The sequence below is a fragment of the Gopherus flavomarginatus genome, chromosome 5, assembly GCF_025201925.1.
Source record: "Gopherus flavomarginatus isolate rGopFla2 chromosome 5, rGopFla2.mat.asm, whole genome shotgun sequence".
Lineage (NCBI taxonomy): Eukaryota > Metazoa > Chordata > Testudines > Testudinidae > Gopherus > Gopherus flavomarginatus.
In genome coordinates, this window is record NC_066621.1 from 60678856 (window position 1) to 60695192 (window position 16337).

Consider the following 16337-nt stretch of genomic DNA (forward strand, 5'->3'; position numbering starts at 1 on the left):
CTGAAGAGAGGCTGGTAACTAGCCAGACTGTCAGTGCCTATAAGAAGGGTAGGATGTTGGGCTGTCAGTCTCCACAGATGTTGGACTCAGGGCCCTCCCAACTTGCTTTCACTACTAGCTAGGCAGGCCATGAGTTTGAAATTCTTCCACTACCTCTAGTAAAATTCAGTAATTCATTGTGTTAAACTAACTGCTTAAACTAATTGTTGGCTGTTAGTAGTCTAGTAATGTAGAGTCTCTGTCTTTATACTGAAGCTCACATGTATACTTGTGCTGGGACAGTTGCACGATGTGATTATGAACTAGTAACTGCTCTGCAGGTAATAACATGAGAATTTCTTAAGAAGGTTTATTTGCATTTTTGAAGTGCAGGGGTAAGTCAAGTAGGATGCTGCTGGCTTTGAAGGATTTTATTATTTTGTCTATGCTGTTTTCTCAAGAAACCCTAGCACACAGGGACTGATTTTTAAATAAAAAAAAAAAACAAAAAACAAAAAACACAGAGCTAGCACATGCAATAGTGTCACAGAATTACACAATAAGTAGGAATTCAGGTTAAATGAACAGTTTAAGTTTTAATAAATGGTGGTATTTACAGATGTGTGCTTTTCAACAGAGATCACCGACAGCCTTGTTGTGTGTCCTGCTAGTTAATAGTTAGATAGTTAATACTTTATAGTTGAGAGAATTATGCCTGTTTACATTAGCTGAGAATCTGGCCCTGAAAGCACTCAAACTCTTTCAAAAAGCTGCCAAGAACTAAATCTTACTCCCCACTATTTTTTCCTCTAATACAAACTGGTAATCTGGAAGAAGTAAGTATTTAAAATATCCTTGTACCGTACAAAACTGAACACCATAAACCAAAGATAATTGCATAGGTCAATTTCATCACAACATTAAAAAGTGCGAAGATAGAATATATTACATATTAGTTGAATTTAGACTTTAGCTAAACAAAGAAAGATCATAGTATAATAAAGTAAGAAGGAACACCAATCAATGCTTTTTTTGAACACTGCCTCTTTTATAAGCAACCGAAAACAGTCTTTATCTTTTCCAAACTTTAACCATTTTGACTGAAGTTTCCCATGCGGTGACATGCCTGTGGCTTTTTTTTTTTTTTTTTTTTTTAAATTTCAGCCACAATGGGTCAGCCATTTCTGAGAACGAGGCCAAGGAAAAAGATATGGTCGTCTTCATATTAAAAAAATTCTAGTGACCTTTTGTTTGAAATGCTCTATTATCCCCATAGTTTGGGGAAGAGACTGAAATGTGGACAGGGCGCAGGAAGAGGCAACCTTTTTGCCAGTGATGTACCTTTTGCCATCCCCATGAAAATCCACCCAAATTTGGCCAAGTTATAAGCCTTTGGAGGAAAACGTTGCAGTTCACATACACTCAATAGAGACTTCTTCAATTTTAATAGCTAAAATCTCCAAAGATTCCATCCTCACTGACCACATTGGGGTCTCACACCACCTAATCCCTACACATACCATCCCCACAGAACATGCTCCATCCCCTCACAGCTCTTATGTGAGGGGACTGTGCATGCTGTATCCTCACTGAGCAAATGAACAAGACCTCAGAAGATTTTCCCCGTAACTGCTGCCCTGGGCTGAGATGGGACCAGGTACTGGAACTGACAGCGTGTCTCAAGGACACACTCATATCCCGCTGGCACCCAGATGGCTTGGAGGAGGATGTGCTCTGATCTGAAAGCAAAGGGGACAAAAGCCAGACTAGGGGTGAGGGAAAGTAGTAGACTGGAGACTTGGACAGATGGAGAGACTGGGACTTGAGTAAGAAGCCTGAGAAGTGGAGATTAGGACTGGGTAGACAAGGAGAATGGGACTAGGACAAGGAGCCAGGAGCAGAGAAAAGAAAGGATAGGTTGGAGAGGATGGAACAGAAGACATCAGGCTTAAGGGACATGTGAAGACAATCCTTCCCACTAAAGAATACACCCCCCCAGATGCTGCAATGGAGCTCAAGAATCCTGAGTCTCATCATTCCTCTGCAGTCAGCAAATATCTGTGAATCCCACTGGCAAAATGCATGTCTCATCCCCCTCTGCTGACTCCCGTAGAAGATGACAAGCTACAATTGCCATCAGTTATTCCATTAGCTCAAGTGGCGAGGTCTGAAGAGTGGATCTAAAGGTTCCAACCCTGCTGATGACCTATGTGGATGTCAATATGATCCCACATGATGGAATTTATTTCAAATTTGCTTTTTTTTTTTTTAAAGGTAGGAAATAATTAAGATTATTAAGATTGCAAAGTCAAGCACTGAAGTTAGGAAATCCCAGAACTAAGATTGTCAGTGGAACTGTAATTCAGCCTCTTTGGGTATATGCATTATGATACAATGTTTAATTATATGATTATTCACTATATTTTCCACAGGGTCCTTGCTTCGTTCAGTGCACAGAATGGAACTGGTCTGGGATTCATCATGGTGAAGGAGGTAGGGGCCTACAGAAAGATAAAGGATAGTCTCGTGGTTAAAGCAGTTGAATGCTGCCCTGGAGGAAATGGATTCTGTCCCTCCTCTCCCTCAGAATTCCTATGTGATGCTAATTAAGACAATGAAATCAAAATTTTCATAAGTGGTCACTAACTTCGTGCTTCTTGTTTTCTGGGGCCCATCTTGAGACCCTGATGAATGATCTGCAGAAGTGTCAAGAACTCTCAGCTGCAACTGAAGTCAATGGGAGATGAGTGTGAATCTGTAGTTCTATATATTGCTAAGTGCTCTCAAAAAACAAAATCAGGTCCCACCCATCTCAAATTGGGCACAGAAAATTAGTGGATACTTTTGATCTTAACCTCTCTGTGCCTCAGCTCCCTATCTGTAAAATGGGGATTATAATATCCCTCCTCCTCACAGGGGTCTTGGGGGGAAAATTACTAATGTTTACAAAGCACTCAGATACTATAGTGATGAATGCCATAGAAAACCCAACAAGGAAATTAATAATTCCATTTTCAGAGCAAGGTAAGAACAGTGTGCAGAAAATAAGCATGGGGCCTCATTAATGAGAATAAAACAATGAGAATAAAACAAAATATTGATAGCGGCTCATTAATTAAGCATTGTCCACTGGGAGTACTGAATGAGACAGGAGTCTTGTATAAAAAAATAGTATATAGTCATTAATTACATGACTGACTATCTTAACGCATTTGCACAGGGGCCTCATTAAGGTTGCACAGGCAACTTGAATTCTAGCATTTCCTAACGTGAGTGCTTCACTTTGCAACCTTAATAATATTCTTTTAATGTAATGGTGTGTATAATTATTCATAAAGGTTCAAGTGTCCTAAATAGTTTGTAGAATCTTCTTAATACCTGTGATCATTATGATCTTCAGAATTTGTACGTTAGCATTTCCATCAACACCCAAATATGCAAAAAGGGCACTCAAGGTTCACTGATCCTGGCCAACTCTTTGTTCTGTCTACAGCATTAAGCATTTGGTACCTTTGTATATTTTAATAGAGATGTTGTATTTTCCATGCTTTATTGTATTTTCTGTGTTCCTAAGAAAATTGTGTTCTAAACTATATTACAGATTATTGTATGAGTTGTTTCCAGTGTTTGACCATATTGAAATTGCAGGAACAAGATTTGGAAAATGAACTTAGAAGCAATTTAAAAAGCCAAATAAAATCACTGTATCCCCAAGTCACTGACTAATAGATAAATAAGTCATATTCTCTGCCTAGTATGCAGGGATTTAGCAGTTAAATCCCAATTAACACTAAAAAGATTGTTCGTGACTTCAGAATAGGACGTTAACACTATAGGTGCAATTTATTCATAAAAAAAAGCAAGTAGTACACAAATTGACATAAATTATCCCAAAACAACAGAAACCAAACACCTTCAGTACAATCACATCAATCTAGTCATTCAGCACAGTGGTCATTGTTAGATTAGCACTAACAACTTGCAAACCTTGCATTACTCTGCAAAGATGGAGTAGAAGGAGATCATCAGCAAGTTTTTCCCCCACAATTTATCAGTTTATATGGTACAGATTTTGGCAATATTTTTCAAAGCTGAACACTGCAACTACTGTTTCCTGTTTGAAAATTATGCCACAATTTCAGTTCCCCACTTTATGAGCTGCAGCTATTGGGAGTGAGTTGCTATCATATTGGTATTTTAAATTCATGTCAATGAAGCACCAGAGCAGTATAATTATCTTCACTAGTGTTATATGATAAGGCTACTATGTTTGTTATATTACGAGAGTTAAAAATGCAAGTCACCACTGTTTCCTACTGCACAATATGTTTGCAGTTATAGAAGCCTAGGGCTTTAGCAGTGTTCAAACTTGCACAATGTAATGTGCTGGCCAAGAAGAGAAGAATACACCGTGTCAAGCAGAAACATCCTTTAGTTAGATATGAAACTGCAGTATGTTAATTTAAGACTGCCACAGAATAAAAGAGCAATTATTTCTCTGTTGCAATTTAGTCTTACAATATCCCTGAAGATATAAAATATTCATTATCTTTCCTTACTAAACAATGCCAGGACAAGTTAAACTAGTTTCTGGACATGCGTGCACAATAGGCATGTGTGCCTTCTGGACATTAAATTTTAAACTGAAATAGCTGGGTGAAATGTTTTTCTGTTAAATGAATACTCTCTTTTCTTGCTATTATCACTATGAAAGGGAGATCCAGTGGACAAGGTTCAAAATCCAAGTTTTGAAGAAAGTGTCAGAACAAGAAGGTATAACTTCACTTTCAGAGTTGCAGTATTTTCTTAAATTATAAATCAGGTGATTCAGAGTAACCCATTTTCAATTACAATGAACAGCTTAAATAAATAAATATGCTTATATTGGTAGCAAATCTTTGAATCTTAGTTTTTAGAGACCAGAGAATGTCAATGGAAAAGAACATGAGAAACATATTTCTGCTTTGCCTTAATGCCTACGTAACAGTGGATTATATTTTAATGAAGATTACACTACTCATGTGACAGCCTTCTGTTACAACTTCATTTTTCCCTATACACCAAGTGACTGATATCAATCATGTGTGATTACTAATATCTTATCCAATACACAATATCGAGTAGCTGCATTCTGATTTAACTCAAAGCAGAGTTTGTGCTTTGATGAAGCATTAATGCTCCTTTGCCACAAAAAGTATAGGACTTCTTTGTTTGTTTTGTTGGATTCTTTGTTTATGTATATTGTACTTTTAGGACTAGATTGCAACGAGCCCTCATGCAGTTGTGGCATAAACAAGGGAGTCAAGTAACAATCTGATTTCCTACACTCCTCCTACTTCAGTATCTCTTTTTGTGGGGGGAAGGGGTTTATTTAAAAGAGGAAGAAAGTGACTTTCCTTAATTTATGGAGCAGCCAAACGCCTGTCCTGGGTACTATATGTGATACTACTTTAAATATGAAAAGACTACTTAGCACTTATTATGAAGTTACACACCAGTTACATCATCTCCAAAAAGACTTAAAAAAAAAGAAAACATTCTAATTCTAACTGGAGTTTGTTTTGTTTAAACTGAAATGGGCACAATATCATTCTTCTGTTTATAAGCAAACTGATCACAGAAAAGTTAAGGTGAATCAAAACAAAAATACCACATCTTAGGAATTTCTTCTGCCCACTTCACTTCATGCTCTCTTATCTAGCTTCACAATCTAACAAGATGTGAAGCTAGGTAAGAGAAAGTGATTTCTTTAAAATTAAACAAAATTATATAATTTTGAAAGTGAAGGTACAGGCAGTTTATTATGATCACTTGTCACATTAGAATTTATTAATCATTGTAATAGTCAATAAAAATAAAGTACTGAAGCCTTATTCCATTTTTTAATACATAGAACCACTGGATACCAGGAGCAAGAGTAATGCAGACTAATTGTTGTTTAGTTTTAGAAAAAATATTTACAACAAACAACAGATTCTCTCTGTTTTGGCAATTTTTAGAGTTTACTTTATTGTATACATTATTGCATCTCAATTACATGCAAGTTCTTTTTCCAAAGTTTTAATTAAAGAAAAGCCATGGTGGGTGTATGAGCAAATTAAACTTGCCCAGTATTTAGCTTCTTTCTTTGCCACTACCACTTTGTTTCTGTTTTGGGAAAGCAATACAATCTTGTCTCTCTCGCATACCTTTTTGAATAAGGCCATATGTAAATTCCAACGATGAATTTGTGATTAGGGTTTATACCAGCAAAAAACAAAAACACAAAAAACAAGAAGCAATGTTTTCTCATGCCCTTGTGTGATCTTTGCAAACATCTGTGCACTTCCCTAAATCCCATCAACATTCCATTATGCAAAACACATTATATGGGAATTCTTGTTGTAAAGCACATCAAACACACTTCAAAACCCATGGGAAAAAAAAAAGTCATAGAATGCACATGAAGTGGTGTTTTTTGATTCATGGGGCCTACATTTCCAACTGCTACATTTTTTGCAAAGAAATCTCAATACGTGCCCTTTGGACTATTTCTGCAGCAACTCTCCATTACACTAACGGGTTGGATAACAAAAATTTTCTCCATCCCAGTTAAGAGCTCATATACGTAGATGAAGTCCTAGTTACAATGGACCTGAGCTTGCATTCCCTGTGCACCTAAAACTTCTTTTGAAGTCACTGATAATTCTGGGTGTGTAAGGGATACAGCAGTAGAAACTGAAGTCAGCAAGCATTTAATGTGACAAAAGTGAACGAGTCAGATTTAACATGTGTAGCTCTATAATTGTTAGTTCAGAATAAAAGTAAGAGCAGTAACTAATAATTATAGAGCGGCATGTATTAAATCTGACTCCTTCACTTTTGTTACATTAAATGCATGCTTGCTTATTTCACTTCCCACAAGGGCTGCTGCATCTCTTCACACCCAAAGTGACCAGTGACTTCAAAAGAAGTGTTGAGAGCACAAGGAATGCAAGCTCAATTCAACTGCAACTAAGACTCCAATCTGCATATGTGGGCTCTTACATCCACACAGAGTACATCCAAGATAAGTAGGGCTTGATCATGGTACATGGGTCTACATGTGTGAATACAATTGCAGAACTGAGATTCAACTGTGCATGCATCACTCACATGTATGTATACTGACGGTTCTACGCATCACGGGGCAAGTCAACAAGAATAATTTTCCTTCTTGAAACTTTCAACAGTTAGTAAATGTGTGCACAAAAAAAGCCACATACTTATCATCAGAAAAGTTGCATAGAATTGTATACAATGCCTACAAAAAATAATTTTGTTAGTTTTCAAGGTTGCTAGATTTTATAGCTCAATATTACAAACCATAAATAGCAGGGTAATAAGCAGTTGTACAGACACCCTCTCCCAATAAAAGCCACCACTCCAATTCCATATGATTATGCACAGGTACACTGTCCCATTGACTTCAGCAGAAGTTCGTGGAAGAGTGCACCTACAGACAGTCAAATGCAGGATCAGGACCCAAATACTTCTATACTTGCAATGTATTTTTAAAACTGATTCAGGATTAGATACAACATGCTACCTGCCAATTTGTGTCGGTGAATGTCTGCCATACTTCCAACTAACAAAGACTGAAAAATCTAATCAAAGGAGTTAGATTAATCCAGCAGTTGTGTGTGACTGACACACTGATGGTAGCTCCAAGTCAAAGCTGATCACACTAACAGGGTGGCACAGGGAAGCTTATAATGCCACAGCTGTACACCTATTTCATGAATAAACATAGGATTAAATCAACAGAATTGTCAATACAGCTCCTTTTCACCATCTTAAAAATCATGTCATAATAAGTTAAAATATCTTTTAAAAAGTGAAGAAAACATTATAGAGGCTTCACTAATTTTAAACTCTACATTCCTCATTTGGGGATTACCATGGAACTAAACTCAATAAGGAAGTACGAACCAATGCACCAGTAAATTGCTAAATGTTATAATTTTGAAACATCCAAGTATAAATAATCAACTAAGCGGGAAAATTGTCAGCACATGTTTGCTATGGCTAAAGTGCCAGGTGAAATAGATTTGCCTTTGTAATACGAAGGATGGTCTTGTCATTGGGACACCGCACTGTGACTGAGGAAATGTGGGTTGAATTCTCAACTGTGGGTAAATCCATTCATCTCTCCTTGCCTGAATTCTTCATCTGTAGAGTAGGGATAATCCTTACCCACCTCATGGAAGTGCTGTGAGGATAAATTTGTTAGTGTTTGTGATGCACTTGGACACTAAATTGATGAGGGCCATGTAAAAAATAAGACTATAACCAACAGTATCTTTCTCCCTTTTTCAGACACAATTAAAAAACGCCTATTGGATCAGGAGTTGTAACAATGATGTTGAGAGTACTTTCTGCCAATAAGAACTCTAGAAATAGTTTCTTAAAACTACATGAACTATATTTCAAGATTTTAAAAATTTATACTGAGTCTATTTGAAATCATTTAGAAAAGTTGGTGTAACGGATTGTTTGCATTTTCATTAAATACAAACTTTTTCACAGCCATTAAAAGTTTAAACAATCTAATATATCAAAACAAGTGCCTTTTAAAAAGAGAAAGTGAAGAGAAAATGTCTATACACAATGATTTATTTAAAACCATCAAGAATAATTATACATTTATCTTAGAGAAATATTTTGGGCCCATCTATTTCTTATAGAAGGAAATGGAATAAATACAACAAAAAGAACTTTAGAATTTCACAAAAGAAAAAAAAAAGTCAGTACTCTGCGTATTATGGAATTGCATGTGGGGGTGAAGGAATCTGGAATACAGTGCATGCCTAGTCTTCTGGAGAATGTTGTTTTCTCTCAAAAATTTTGAACAGTAGGTGTTAAAACAGCAGCAAACCCATTCAATTATAACTTCTGATTTCTCTGTCAGGTCTAAACTAACTATTTCAGGACACAGACTCTTCAAATTAAGGTCCCCATCCTGGAAGCTTTTATGCATGTGTATAACTTTACACAAGGGAGTAGTCCAGAAGTCAGTGAGATGTGCATGAAGTTATGCATGTGCTAAAGTGCTTGCAGGATCAGGGTCTTACAAATACAGACATTTGTCCAATTCTGATCTGTCAATTTACTTCATATAGTGAAGATGTCAAAGCTGACTGCACACCCTTAAAAAAGCAATCTACATATTTGTCTCTTCCCCTTAATAGCCCTTGGCTTCTTGCACCCTACTTCCACTTCACAGTGCTTCACAAGTCCTATAATTTCACCATTGGAATTAGAAAAGACAATACATAGACAAAATGATGTGTGAATTCTAGAAGGAACACCAAAACTTTTATGGACAGATTTTTATCCAAGCCAAACAAACCTTCTAAATACAGTACTTAATTTAATAGATTTTATTTTTCTGTTAAAGGGTTAGTTTGGCATCTTTTTCTTTATTATGTATATTTTGACAATACATAAAGGAAGCTATGGAGTAACTATTACCTTCAGAGAGTCCACAAATGTACAAGATTTAAATATGGTTTTTTACATGTAGCCTTAGGCATTTATAAAAAGCATTTAATTATTTAAAATCCTGCTTAATGACAATACCTGATTAAACGCTCACGCTAAAATATCCACTGAAAAGCAAGTCTGTGTGTATTTGTGTACCAGTCAACAACTCAACTGAAAATTAAAATATATCAGTATGAGAGTTGAAAGTTTCTTCAGCAATATCCATAAACAAGTGATGTCATATCATCATTAACAAATATTATAGTCAGAGAATAAAAGAAATATTTCAATTTTTCTTTGCCTCTAAGGTTGCACACCGGACATAAATAATGTCTCTCCCTCTCATCTGACCAGCGGAGCAGAAACATTTTCGCTGTGTCAATTCCATAACACAAGCAACCTTACAGAGCCTACAAAATACCATATTGCTACCTATACTAAATCATCAACGGCACCTCAGTGAGGCCGTGATTAACAACTGTTTGTCCCCAAACAAAAGGACAATAACCCCAATTGGTTTCCAGGAAGATCCTACTTAATCTTTCTTTTAGCATTAAATTTACTATTCTGCTAAACAAAATATTTTGAAAAACTACATACATAAAGAGGTAGGAGAAAGGAATAACAAAAATATTATTCCTTACAGAGAAAACACTTCATAAAATAACAAACATGAATCCCCACCTGGGGATTCTTGTTAAGCTAACGTTTAAAGGCTCTTATAATGAATAATTTTTATGATATAAATTATGAGGCATTTAAAATCTCTCATTCTTTTTTCACAATTGCCCTCCTTCAAATGATCAAAATGGCTCCTGGAAAGCACAACAGCCCACATCCAAGTGAAATTACCAATAAGTGACAGGATCAGAATGTCACCTCTTCTGCTGAAAATGACCACCACCACCACCCCCGCATCGTTCATAACTCGCTCAGGATGTGACAGGCGCTTTAGTGCTGGGAGAGACAAGGGAGGGCTTTACTAGTGTGTTTCTATTTTCACTGGCAGATTTTGAAAGCCACTCCACACATGCCCGTGCTCTGGGAAGGTCCTGGAGCAAACCTGCCCGCCTTCATCGCAGGAAGAGAATCCCCTTCTTCCCCCTCCAACCTATCCACCGTCCTGGGGAGGAAATTAACCCCCTGCTAAACTAGTCCCCTTCGTGAAAGCAACCCCCTGAGCCCCCACCAACCTGGGGAGAGGCAGTTACCCCATCTCCCCTGCCAACCCCTCCAGTCCTGAGGAGAAGTGCTCCCCTCTCCCCGCAGCAGCCTCTGGCACACAAAGTCCACACAGCCTCCACCTCCTCTTTCTGGGGGCCTACGTGACACCAGGGGGCGGGGGGAGGGCGGCCAGACACCACACAGCAGCATTACAAACAGCCACACCTACCTGTCTTCTCATGGTCATAGCCCACCACAATGAAATAGTCAGCCAGCCTAGCCATGGCTGAGAAGAGCCTGCCTCAGCCCCCACCGCCCTTGCCAGGACTGAAGCTGCTGCTGGCTACTGGGGAACTCAGCATCCTGCCCCCTGCTCCAGCAGGAGAAGCAGCAACAGCAGCACCTCAGCCATGTTGGACACCCAGCCGCGCTCTGCGCTTGCGCGCCCCCTCGGCCGCTGTGCTGTGACCCCGCGGCGGTTGGGCGTGGGCTGCGGGGTTTACAAACAGCACGCGGAGCGGCGGCGCGAGGGGATGCTGGTGGGGCTATTGTCCGCCTTGCCCAGCACGCGATTGAATTCGGGACGGGCTGTCTTTTAGGTGTAAAAGCAGCGGCGGGGCGCAGCGTCCTCCCGCTTTATTTGCATTTCGCGATTGCACACCGCACGGGCAAACAAATAAATATGCGAAGATCTCTTCCAAAATAAACGTGCGTGTTTGCATTCTGCGCTTGAATTTGAGCCCTCCCTATTACAAAGGTTGCAGCAAGGTAGATTACCCATGCATATTAGTGCACGCAAAAAAAAAAAAAAAAAGTCTCAAAAATACCCACCCAAAGATCATTTTCTCCTTTAAAGGTTGCAGCAAGATGTATATTGTTCCTTCCTTGTATTTATAGCTTATTAACACACTTTGAGTTTAACGCATGAAAACTACAAAAAAAACAAACATCCAGATGAAAACTAAGTTGTTTCTAAAATCTCTTCCCCGACTTCATTAAGCACCTATACATGGAACTTTTTCTGTTGCAAAATTTGCAGTAAAGCACATCATCCTCTTGTTTTGTATAATATTTTGCTGATGCATTTATAGTTCAGTGCACACAAAATAAATGCCTTAATATGAAATATCAGAGTATCTAAAATAACTTCCCTCAGTTCCTTCTTAAGAATGGAATTTCAGTGGCCAGGAATTTCCAGGAAGTTTCCTGTTTACTTTTTCTTTTCAATGTTAGGAACATGCTAGGTGCAGAGGGAAGCAGGCCTGAGTGTGGTTATCATGGCACAGCATTCACCAAGTCCCTTAATTATTTTTAGTAATTCTGTGACTTTTATAATGCTTGCACTGAGTTGTCTCTGGCAATAAAGTCAGCAGGAAAATCTGGGGCAGAAGGTGTGTGAAGAGAGAGAGAGAAGCAGGCTGCCTCTAGCCCAATTTTCTATTCATTTAAAATACTGTGATGAGATATGGTAACCATATTAGTTGAAAACTGGATGTATCTGGAAACAGGTTTTCCAACTTTGCTTCCCACATTTAGGTTCCATGTGGAGTACAGCTTTGGCACTGGCACTCACGGAGGGCGAAAATCACAGGCTGGTGTCACTTTAAAATTCTCATCGGGAAGATGGTTGTTGTGACTCGAGTTGTAGACTTCCAGTATCTCTTTTATTTAATATTGTTCATCTTCTACTTACCCATTTGTGTGATATCCTAGCAAAATGCTATTCTTCAAGAGCCTGCAGAGCTCATTTACAGTTAAGTGGAAGATTTCAGGTTGCTATTTATAGTGTGTAAATAGGACTGAGCCTTTTACTCTTATGCCAAAACCTAACTGGCCTACTAGCTGCTGCAAAGATTATGCTGATCAGTGATATGTACTGTGTCTGACAAGACATTGCTTGATTAACTGGTTGAGTGTATGCCAAAAATAGTATAATAAGATAAAAAAACATTGCTTATATCCCAGACATGTTTTACAGCACAATAGTAAGAACTGCAGCAGTAAGGGTTATGAATCAGTGTTTAGTTCTAATGTTAGGTTACATCTGGATTTATTTCTCATCACTCCACCATCAGTTAGGATATGGAATACAGTAATAAACATGTTTTGTATAGGAATATTATTGTCCATATCTCAGATACTGAATAACTACACTCTAAAGTCAGAACAGGTGTAATTAGAAACAACACTTTCCTAGTATAGATGGAGTGGACCATTATATGGATCATTAAAATCCTTTTGCTTGTTACTTTCCAGTAGAGGGCAGCAGCCCCCCCAAATCCCTTAACCTAGTCAACGTTTCTATAAAGTATTATCAGATAGCAAGATTTAGGCTTAATAAAATGCAGTATAAGCTTCAGTAGAAAAGGTGAGAGCATAAGATTAATCTAAAATACTGCATATTAGATTAGAGAAAAAGAAGAGCTGTAGGGGTTCTGATTAGATTAGTTTGGTTCCCCCTGAGTAATAGAGTAGCTAGAATAAGTTTAAGGGATACATTTTTAAAGCTGTGTGAAGGTTTTTGGCAGCATGGTTCTCAGATTTTTATGACTGAAACCTAAAGAGCTGCTTTGAAAATTTAGGGTAAGAAGTCTATAAAATAGTATCATTTTACTACTTTGAGATCTTTGGATGAAAAGCAATGCTGAAATAGCAAAAAGGTATGCATTTGTTAATTAAGCTACACAGCACCTCTGTGAGGTGGGATCAATAGAGTTTGAAACACAGCAACTGTTTGACCATGCCCAGCAAGAGTACAGAGCAGTTTAGAACAGGGACTGAATAACATTACGTACAACTGAAACTGCAGGAGGAGTTCATATAGGCAGAATGTAATTACCTAATTTGGAATTTGACCAGGAGTTTAGGATTAACATCTCTACTTTTACAAAAAGTACCACTGAATTATTTAATCAAAACAAATCACAGATTCTCTTCTTTCACACTTCTTTTGAGAGAGCACCTCTAGCAGAACAATGTTACATAGGACTTTGCTGGGTTATTAATTCAGTATGCACTTAGGAGAAAAAAATATATCTGGTGTCTCACCAGCACTGCTACCACCATTCCTGCCTCTTCCATCCAAACAGACTTAGCTAAATCTTGATTAGATTGTAAAATCTAGTGGGATCACAGCATAGGGTGGCACGCCTTTAAAACAGTCAAGCAAAAGAAAAAGCACTTCTTAACTTGAATTCGCTTCTTAACTAAACTACCTATTTGGGTACCATATGGTCACCATTATCATAGTATCTGAGCATGTCCTAAATATTTATGGAGTTATCCTCTGTACATCTCTGTATCCTCATCTTACAAATGAGGACATGGAGAGAGAGAGAGAGAGAGAGAGAGACCCTTGCTTTAGGTCACAGAGGAAGTCTATGTTAGAGTGGAGAATTGAAACTAAATCCCTGTCCAATGCCTCAACAATGAGATCATATTTCCTCCCAGAGAGGCAGAGGAACTCATCCTGTTCTGCCTGGAAATTAAAAAAAAAATTCAGAACATTGAGTGAACTTATCTTGTAGGTGGAACATTCAAAATGTTGAGGACAAAGGACAAGTCCCAGAGCCTAGATTTTCAAAAGTGTCCAGGGATTATTGGGTGCTTCAATTTTTGGATTCTCACCACTTTCTGAAAATCAGATGCCATTAAGGCATCTTGTTGGGCACCCAAAAATCAAGGCACCTAATATCACTAGTCACTTTTGAATATATTGGCCCAGATTAACTGAAAAGGAATAAAACTAAAAGCAAGAATTTGGCAGATTGACTTTGGCTGAGATTTTACACACTACATATTGTAGAATACTTATATTCATATATATAGTCCAACTTCAGATTCATTATAATATGTAGTATGACAATGTAAATTGCATATAAATATCATTAAATTAATATCAATCCATACCTGAGGGCAAAATTCCATACTCCTTGCACAAGAAAATTTCTCTCTGACTTTAAGGAAAGATTTTCTTGCGTAAGTCATATGGAATTTGGCCAAAAATCTATTTTCCCATTGATACACAGAGATCTCAGAGAAACTCTTGTGGCAGCAATAATACTTAGCACTTTGCCTATTCAAAGTGCTGTACAAACACTAACTAATCCTCACTATCTCCCTGCAAAGATGGTACATACTGTTAATCCAATTTTATATATGGGATAACTGAGATACAGAGAGGTTGAAGTGATTTGCCCAAGGTCAACAGCAAGTCAACTTGTAACAGATTAAAAATGCATACTTCATAACATCTAGCCTAGCACTCCGTCCTCCAGAGCAGTGCGTTTCCCAATTAATGGGAGTCAGTAGCTATGGGAGAATGGACATCTCATAGGAGAAATATTTTCCATTGTATTTAATTATGTTGCCTCAAAAATATATGATGAATAATACAATGAACATCCCGTGTCTCTTTTTTTAAGTGTAAAAACTTGACTGTTTGAGAAATCATTTTCAAAATAAAAGAGGCAATATTACCCCATGTACAAACTCAGTGTTTATAGCTCATTTTTAAACTCTCTGTGTGTTTATGCTTAGGAAGGACAACAAACATCTGAATTCAGAAAGCAATGTTTTCATGTTAGACCTAAAATCAACTTTACCTTTTCAGAAACTACACCAGCAGGTTGATAAATTGAGTGCCAAGTTTCAATCTCAGGTTAGGTTAAAATGATTTATATATCACTGAAATGGTGTTTGTCATGAACAGACTTTTAAGCATGTCACTGTTAAGTGAAACAGAGCCATGAGTGGTTTATGACACATCTTAAATCCGTGTAGGACTCTTCCTGTATTATATTTCCTAAAAGTATAAAGAATGAAATTTCTCTTTTGGCCAAAAATTTTAATTACCTATTTTAATTATAAATTTTCCACATTTGAGGAAATGTATTCTTACTGAAACTGCAGAGGATTATAATAATATGAAACCAATGCAATGCCCATTACATTAAATCCTGCCTTCTCAGAAAAGGAAGGGTCAGTTTCATCATGTATTTTTGCTGATTAAGGAAGGTTTTAAAGAGATGGTTAGTAGTCACTTGAGCTTTAGTTGCATAAATTACCATTTGAGTGTATGTTACTTTGTCAACTGTTTACTCTAGGTTTTGTCTATAAAATAAACCCCGTGAAAGATTTTTTTAATTATATGTTAGTGATATATTCATTTAATTTCTTTTCTCCCTCACCTACTTCTTAATTGTTCCCTCCCTCCGCTGACCCTTTAACAATCACTACTGCATTATTTAACTCTGTTTTGGGACATAGTATGTATGAAAGGAAATGCAACTACCCAGTAAAGCTACCCAGATTCCTAAGTGTTTGCAGGATTAAGCCCTGAAGTTGTATTAAAATCGCAACGTGGAAACGTCCCACTTTTTCTGGAGAAAGACAACGTGTGTTTGGCAGTGACCGCCCTGTCTGCCTCCATTGTAGCAGCCGCAATTTCAGGGAGAATAGTTAACTCGGAGAATGCATCTCCGTAATTCACCTGCAACGCCTCGCCACACCCCAACCACCTACCTTATTGCCACCAGCCTAGCAATCTATCCCAAAGTAGGTGTATACACTGGGGTTGCTGTGAGACGTGAATGCTTCTGGACGCTGCTGGCAAGGGAGGGATCACCTGAGACTGAGTCAACTGTGCAGTCAGAAGAAAGTCTCTGTCATCTTCATACACATACCTTTCC

The 16337-nt window shown here is 37.8% G+C and overlaps 1 protein-coding gene across 6 annotated transcripts in view; it reads right to left on the reverse strand.

Moving 5' to 3' along the window:
* Positions 1-11075, reverse strand: part of SBF2 (SET binding factor 2) — a 588450-nt gene extending 577375 nt beyond the window's left edge. For all 6 annotated transcript variants that reach the window (XM_050954979.1, XM_050954981.1, XM_050954978.1 and 3 more), the window contains exon 1: positions 10877-11075. In XM_050954979.1, the coding sequence (XP_050810936.1) occupies positions 10877-10931 (55 nt within the window). In that variant the 5' untranslated portion in view covers positions 10932-11075. The remainder of the gene's footprint in view (positions 1-10876) is intronic.
* Between the last annotated feature and the right edge of the window lie 5262 nt (positions 11076-16337).